This window comes from Zootoca vivipara, chromosome 9 (genome assembly GCF_963506605.1).
Source record: "Zootoca vivipara chromosome 9, rZooViv1.1, whole genome shotgun sequence".
Taxonomy (NCBI): Eukaryota; Metazoa; Chordata; class Lepidosauria; order Squamata; family Lacertidae; genus Zootoca; species Zootoca vivipara.
Genome location: NC_083284.1, coordinates 40606007 through 40614609, shown reverse-complemented (window position 1 = coordinate 40614609; position 8603 = coordinate 40606007). Strand labels below are relative to the sequence as shown.

General features: G+C 41.6%; 1 protein-coding gene across 1 annotated transcript; it reads left to right on the top strand.

The window, feature by feature from the left end:
* The first annotated feature begins 867 nt into the window (after window positions 1-867).
* FGG (fibrinogen gamma chain) lies at window positions 868-7960 on the top strand. The gene is made up of 10 exons (XM_035113886.2): window positions 868-1049; window positions 1164-1214; window positions 1531-1714; window positions 1815-1908; window positions 2597-2727; window positions 3404-3537; window positions 3655-3839; window positions 5151-5428; window positions 6611-6777; window positions 7599-7960. The coding sequence occupies exons 1-10, from the start codon at window positions 984-986 to the stop codon at window positions 7611-7613; spliced, it is 1305 nt and encodes a 434-aa protein (XP_034969777.1). The 5' UTR covers window positions 868-983; the 3' UTR covers window positions 7614-7960.
* Window positions 7961-8603: the final 643 nt, after the last annotated feature.

Here is an 8603-nt window from a genome sequence, read left to right as displayed (position 1 = left end):
GGTGTGTAGCCTCGATAGAGGCCTGAGGGCCAAAGAGAGAGAGGCCCCAAAGCCTCAGGTTCCCCACCTCAGATGTCTCCAGCTTTGTACAGTAGCTCATTCTTCCCAAGTGTGGGATCTTCTTGAAGGGATACCACTCCAGCAACAAACAAATCGTCAGCGTAGGGGAGCCCAAGTAATATCAGGTCTGTGGCGTAGGGAGAGGGGACCTTTCTTGCTTAGAATTAGATCACATTGATGTCAATGGGAGCTTTCCGCCCACAGCAAATAACCTAGAGGGGTTCGTGTGCAGGAACTCCAGGATTCTGTTCCAGCTCAGGGGAATCACACACCAGCTATTTGGTTTTTTAAGCATCAGCCGCACAGAAACACTTTCCATGCTGCTACACCTCCAAGAGACTCATACCTTCCAAACTCTCCCAGACCGTTTAAGTTTATACCAATAATTTTTAAAGGCCACACAGGGGTCCCAGAGCATAGCATAAGCCATTTTACAAAATAATGCATTCACATGGAGCTGTTTGAACTTTGTGGTGTCGGATGTAGACTCTTCTTGCGATCTTTGCTATCTCTGATCATCAGGCCCTTCCGAGATACAGGCCAGGCTTAGTGCAAGTGGTTCCTGGAAGCGATTGCTCCATAGGGCAACTTGTCCATCTTCTACAACCTTTTTTTCTTTTCTTTTGTTGTTGTTGTTCCCTTGTGGACGTGGGTGCTGAGTGAGAAATGTACTGGTGCTAAAAATGGGAAGAAGGGGCAATGGATCCCGGAAACACCCCCGCAAGGTCAGGAAGAGGCTGCCCTCCCTGCCAACTCTGTCCCCGCCTATTTACAATACCGTGTCCACCCACTGTGTCCCACCTGATCCCTTAATCTGCTGCTGTGCAGTTCAGAGAGCAATATCAGGTCCCTGACGCTTGCAAAGCCTCACTGATTAAGCACTGCCTCTTCAGTGCTTGGGAAGTCACAGAGCCACAGGCACGATGAAACCAAGGTTCAACATTTGGCTGCTGCCTCTCCTGCCTTTCCTTTTTTCAACTTGCAGCACAGTAAGTGTAGCAGGGCAGGGTAGCAACTTCTTAAAGAAACAGCTGAAATAGCTGCCATAGTAGTAGCAAAATCACTGAAAGTCTCCTTTTATTTCATTTATCGTTTTACCATAGTATGATGTTCCTGTGACCCGTGATAACTGCTGCATCTTGGATGATCGATTTGTAAGTCAATATCTCTTGTTATTCTTGCGCTTCTTACTACTGTAATATGGTTACCACTGGTATGTTGGCATGTGTATTCCTTTGCGAAGCAGTTGTTAAAATGTGTGGCTGCTTTTAGCGTTGGCTACAGACTGCATGCAATATTTTAAAATAAGCTCATTTATCATTGTGTTTTAAGCTCTCCTCTTGTCTAGCCTACAAGGGGGTGATTAATATTCATCAGGTTCTGCATGTGTAAGGGATGGAAAATTATATAGTCAGGCTGTTAAACATTTCTTCTTCTGCAGTGTGATTTAAAAGTTCTCTTTTCCTGTAGGGTAGCTTTTGCCCCACCACATGTGGCATTGCAGATTTCTTGAATACATATCAGCCTACAGTGGATCGAGATCTTCGGATACTTGAACAAATCCTGGAGCAGATCTCTAACTCTTCAGTTTTAACGGACCAACTGATAGCTCAGATTCGTCAGGTGTACATCGGATCCCCTCAAACTCAGCCAAGTGAGAATGCAAAGGCCGCTACAGTGGAAACATTCCTCCCCCCCAGTTCATTTAGCAGCACATCACTAACATTTTGCATGCTTTTGTTCCTGTTCTGCAGATGTGATTCCAGGTTATACTCAAAAGTCCAGAGAAATCATTGATGAAATCATCAGATATGAAAACATCGTTGTGGCCCATGAAAATACAATACAGTATGTATCTTCTGTTACTGCAGCTTTGAGGACTCCACTTAATCTCACTGCTTCGCTTCCTCAAAGAAGTTCCGCTGATGTGTGAAAGAAAATGTGTGTGTCTTATAACTTAATCTGTGTAAACAGACAAGTTGTTTGCTTAGTTAAGGTTTATCACCTAATCAAGCTATTTACTTGTTTAAATTTATAATCCAACCAAGAGAATTAAGCTGTATAGCTGTATAGCTACAACTCCTATACGTGTTTACTTGGAAGCAAGCCTCACTTACTACATTGGGGCTAACTTTTTATTAAACCCGTTTACTCAGACTACAGCAGATGCTTCTTACACATCTAAAGAACACAGATACAATAATCTATTAGTCCTCCAATGAGCTCAAGGCAGCAGACATGGAGGCATGCAGTACATTTATTCTTTTAGGTCATGTTAGTGCAGAAAAACAAACAGTTGCTCCTAGTATACTGACTACATCGAGGGGAGAGTGGGGTCCCTCACTGGACCTGCGCCAAGCTCTGTGGCTTCAGTGGACAGTTTGCTGGACATGCAGAGAGTGAGGTAACTTGAGATAAGACATGATTCTCTGCCCCCCTCCCGCCTCCCGCCTCCCGCCTCCTCACAGACTAAATGAATTCAGCTTCAACTATTGTTCCAATAAACCTCTCCTGTATTGGGTTTTTCAATTGCTAGGCAACTGACAGACTTGCTGATTTCGAACAATAACAATATTCAGCATTTGAAGCAGAAGACTGCTCAGCTCGAGGCACAATGCCAACAGCCGTGCAAAGACACTGTCCAGATACAAGAATTAACTGGAAGAGGTAAGAGCGAGAGCCTAATACCTGTTTGATGAATTGTGTGCTATCACTCCCGTCTTATTGAGGTGGCTAATAGCTCTTTTTAACAATTAAATCTGTTTCTGGTCATGAAGTCCACTCAATTCAAATATATACAGAAATTAATGGGAAGTCGCAGTGACAGGATAATGACAGTTTATTGTGTACTAAAATTTTATGGAAAGGCACTGCATTTGGCTAATTGGCCTTTTTATAAACTTATTTCATTCTTGAGCATGAAGCCCAGCCATTTGAAAGCATATTTTAAAATCTGAAAGAACTGGGTATGGGTACAAGGACTGTGGGATTGAGATCAATAGAAATAACTCTTCATTTGAAGAGTGTCCAAAGCGTTTTGTTAACAGTTTTCAAATTATGTACAGTTTCCACGTAGAGCAGAACCAGTGGTTTGAGGGGTGTGGGGTTAGTCTTAGGCCAGGGAGACTTGGGCTCAAATCTCTGTTCAGCCTAAGCTACTTCATGTGATTGATGAGAGATTAAACTGTGCATATTGCCCTGAGTTCTTTGGGTAAAAGCACTGGAGAAGAATGCAAATTATAACGATTGAGGTATGTGGGGTATTTAGTCTTGTTTAGTTAAAATGTGAATACCATAGACAGCAGTTTCACTAATGTATGTTGCTCCTGTTTCTTCATTGTAGATTGTCAAGACATTGCAAATAAAGGTGCCAGGCAGAGTGGTCTCTACTTCATCAAACCTCTCAAAGCCAAGGAGCAGTTCCTGGTCTATTGTGAAATTGATACACTAGGAAACGGGTGGACAGTTTTCCAGAGGGTATGTGATCTGCAAAGCGAATGTGTGGCATGCATAACATATAAGAGATGATCAGTTGTATAAAACGAATACTAATCCTGCTCATTTCCCTTTCCTACCTCTCCAATTCCTTATCAGAGGCTTGATGGGAGTGAAGATTTTAATAAAAACTGGATTCAGTACAAAGAAGGCTTTGGGCACCTGTCACCAAACGACCAGACAGAATTCTGGCTGGGAAATGAGAAGATTCATCTGATAACCACTCAGTCGGCTGTTCCATATGCCTTGCGGATAGAGCTGGAGGACTGGAGTGGCCAAAGAAGGTATTCCTCCAAGAGGATTTCTTCAGTAGTTCATGACTCTTATGCTGCTGCTGGTCAAACATTGGCTTATTAACAACATGCTCCTTCCCAGGAGGAACAATGGGGATTTCCCCTTCCCAAACTTCACATTTTCTTCCCATGAGAACTTTGTACCTGCTGGTAACACTGCATTTGGCTCAGAGGGTTAAGAGGATATAGTGCAATAAAAGCAGGAACGCACATGAGGCCTTCTCTCAAAAGGGCTTCCCAGGGAGCAGAAGATGGGTGAGGGGGGTTTGACCAGAGGCCAGGAGGGGAAAGTGAAGCAACTTGTCTGGATAGAGGTGCAATGGTGCCAATAGAAGCAGGGAAGGAGGGCTTTGTGGGGGAAGGAAGAAGAGGTAGATGCAGGATCTGTGTATGACCATTGCTGGGGGAGAGGAACTGCAGCAGCAAAGGCTTGGGGTCTTGTGACTTGTTGGGGGCTGGTAAGTGCAGCAGAAAGGGCTATGTGCTACCTGGTTCTTTGTCGCAGGACATCATTGCCGTTAGACTTTGGAACTCCGGCCATCCAAAGTTTGCACTGTACAGTTGCCAAATTCTAAGGTATGAACTAGATCATACCGCTGTTCTTCCATGTCCCACTCCAGGTCTGTGGGCCAAAGTCTGCAAAGAGGGCTCTTGCTTTGTCAACACCTGGCAAGCCTGTTATGCTGCACCATCATCTTTTCTGTCCATTTGCTACCAGCCAATATGAGCCTTAAGGCTATTGTTGGTTTCTCTAGATTCTACTGCTTCCTGCAACATGTGAGCCTGGCTCCTTCCCAGCAGCCAATCTGACATTGATACGTGTTCCGGCTATTAGTCCACATTACTAATGAAAAGACCACTGGGTTGCCCCCAGTGTTCTTTTTCCTGGCAATATTCCACTGAAGAGCATAAAAAGCACAATTATATTTGTTTCAAATAGCAAATTTTTAATTATAGAAGCAGGTAACGTTAATGTACCGTGTTATGACCCAGGGATGGTTTGCACCTCATCTCTCAAACAAGCTCTAGTTTACTCCCGTAGTAACTGTAATAGCAAAAAACTGCTTTACTATGGTGCCCAGAGCAGAGGAGTGCGATCACATCCTCTACATTTATAGACCTGCTAAGATGAAGTACTCAGCAGGCAGCTGTTTTAGACAGTTTCTGCGCACATGCCCCCATTTTGTACCCTTAAAATGCCTGCACCACGTAATATAATTAACGGACATGTCTGAGGAATCAAAAGTAAACGACACTTAACGCTAGTAAAATGTGGAGTGTTTAACTTTCTCCTTTCTACAGCTATGCAGATTACGCCCACTTCAAAGTGGGAACTGAAGCAGACAAGTATCGCCTGACTTACGCCTTCTTTTCTGGCGGTGAGGCTGGTGATGCCTTTGAAGGCTTTGATTTTGGAGATGATCCAAGTGACAAATTCTTCACATCCCACAACGGGATGCAGTTCAGCACAGCTGACAACGACAACGATAAATTTGATGGCAATTGTGCTGAACAGGACGGATCTGGGTGGTGGATGAACAGATGTCATGCTGCTCACCTCAATGGCAAATATTATAAAGGTAACACTATGAACTTTCTGCATGCTCCAAGTCCTCTCCCCGCCTCCCCAACTTTTGAAGGCGGACAGGTAACAGGGGCCTGACTCATCCGATCTCAGGTTTCAGAAAGAGATGGGTAAACATAGACACCTCCTCACACATAATCTGGAAATAGTTCCACTTATTCTGAGCCAATCCAAGTTAAAATGGACTCAATCAAGGAGTGTTTGATAGGACTGATCTCTTCTCCCTCCAGCCCTAGACATTCAGGGTAGGATCCAACAAAAGTGAATGCTAGGCTCACTGAATATAGTGCAACTTACTTCTGAGTTAACATGCATAGGTTGCACCTTTAAGCACTTTTCTGTCCCATTGATTTCAATGAAATCCATTCAACTTTGATATGCTAGCCTTTGGCTATAGCAAGTCTGCAGACGCTTCAGATTTTCCAGGAGCAAGTATCCGCTGTGCTGTGGATCTGGATGGCCAAGTATAGGCATTTTCCTGTGGTCATAAATCATAAATCACCATTTATGATTCTGAGATATCTTGAAATAGGAAACTTGAATACTGAAATGGTGCCATTAGATGACCAATTGACTCCTTACATATCACACATGTGCAATTAAGAATTGGAATTACAAATTATGTCTCCTTCATCTCACTTCAGAAACTTACTCTGAATAAGCCTGAGAAGGAACCATTTGCTTGTCAATTGACATTTTACATAATCACATATTTATTGTGTGTATAACTAAGTGCCGTCCTTTTTTTCTAAAAAAAAAAAATGTTTAGGGGTACTCTCATTTTCCTACTCATATTGAAATACTGCCCCTCCCCTCAATGAGGCCAAACTTAGATTCACAAAATGTTTAGCGGTATGCGTACCCCTATGTCCCTCCAGGAAAAAAGCACTGACTAAGTGTTCTTATTATGAAATGTCCCATTCAACTCAGTGGAAATGACTTTTGAATAAACAAGTTTAGGAACTTGCTGCAGAATTGCTTGGGGCACAGAGGAGTTAAGTCATAGCTGTCAAGTTCTCCCTTTTTTTTTTTAGGGAAATTCCCTTATGCTGAATAGGCTTCCTTGTGAGAAAAGGGAAAACTTGACAGCTATGGTTAAGTACAGCTTATCTTCTCATTCTGTAAAAATAATCTTACCACCGCCTTATATAACATTATGTTGCTGCTTGTATTTTAGGTGGTTCTTACACAGAGAAAGATGCTGGACCGAGTGGTTATGACAATGGCATCATTTGGGCAACCTGGCGAAGTCGGTGGTATTCTATGAAGAAAACAGTGATGAAGATCATTCCATTCTCCAGGCTTTCAGTAGTAACAGGAGGGCAAGCCGGAGGAATAAAAGAGGTTATTATTGTTATTTAGTTGCTTTGCCTTGCCAAAGCAACCGAAAGTGACTTTCAACCAAACACTGAACAAACAAACAAAAACAAACATAAATACATTCAAATTTGGGGTGGGGTGGGGTGGGGTGGGTGGTTGTACTTTACAAACTTACAAAAGCCATACATTGTTAAAGGCCAAAGGTCTGTGTATAGAGAAAAATGGCCTGGCACCTAAAGGCACATGAAGAAGGGCCTCAGATGATGATTGCAGGGTCCAGGTAAGTTTATATGGGGAGAGACTCTTTGGGGAGAGGTTCATAAGGGGAGAGGCTGGATTAGGCGGCCGAGGAGACATTTAGGAAGACAACAAAGTCAACTGCAAATTTAATTAATGGAAGCATTGCACCTGAACAATGTCTCATGGAAAATATTCTCAGAGCTACCGTATTTCATTCTGAGTACTGTTTTATCACATTAAAATCAAAATGGCATATAGATGTATATAACGAACACATGGAATCTGCTGCCGTCTGATGTGGTATTGGAACTCTAGCTGAGAATGACTTTAAAATAAGACTAGACAAATTTCATGAAACTATCATTTAGCCATGATAACTAAACAGAACTTCCATGTTCAAAATAAGTGTATCTTTGAATCCCAAACTGGAGCGGAGATTGTAGCCTGGCATGGTCTTCCAAAGATTCTGAATTAGTAATGTCTTTGGTTGGAAATAGCAGGGCTGTTTTGTTTTTGTGTTCACAAAATCCTCTTTATAGATGTATGTTATTCAGTCTTTTCTCAGGAGAAAAATGACAGTTGTTCCTTTTCTTTCTTTCTTGTAGGTTGGAGATGTTTAAAAGAACATTTTTAACAAAGATTCAACTGGTCAAGTTCACAAACTTTTATAAAATGCTACTCTGAAGTTCACAAAGCATCCAAAATGTAGCATCTGGAACTAGAAGCAAATCATTTAATGTTCATTTCCCACCTTCCAATAAAAGACATTCATTGCTCACATTTTCTGCTGCATATTCACAGTTGCACAATTTTGCACAAGGTTGTTGTGGAAAACTGAATAGCTCACAAGTTTAAAAGCCTGAATCCTGAAGTTCTCCAGATTGTGTCTGTATGCAACAATGGTATAGCAAAATCCACATGCAAGAAAATATCCTTCAACATAGGCAAAAACTGTTCTAGATTAGAACCACTACCCTGTTTCTCATATTTTAAGACATACCCATAAAATAAGCCATAGCAGGATTTTTAAGCATTCAAGGAATATAAGCCATACCCCGAAAATAAGACATAGTGATAGGCGCAGTAGCAATGCCGGCTGCGGCAGGAGGAGGAGGAAAAAATAAGACATCCCTTGAAAATAAGCCATAGTGTGTTTTTTTGAGGAAAAAATAAATATAAGACATGTCTTATAATATGAGAAACACGGTATTTGTAGCTATTGTTCAATATTTCTTCTCCATATATATTTGAATAAATATTAATAAATAATAATGTACTCTTATTTGCTTCTTAACCGCCACAATAATTGAAAGGAATTCGGCAAATGTTCGGAATCATCTTCAAAAGATTGTTTATAAATCTGTAAACGTGCCACTAGCTTTATTCATCAGCACCCTATTTGTTCAATAAGAAACAATCCCATACAAAGCCCAATCTATTACATATAGTTGACTGTTTAATGTCACCTATGTTTTATTTGAGATGGACCACTGATGCAAATTGATTTTGTGAATAAAAGCACCAAATTACCAGATTTGGCAATTTCATAACCAAACTCATCTCATTGAATCCCTTATTGTTAGGTAAAGATGTTTGTGTAGTAAATGATA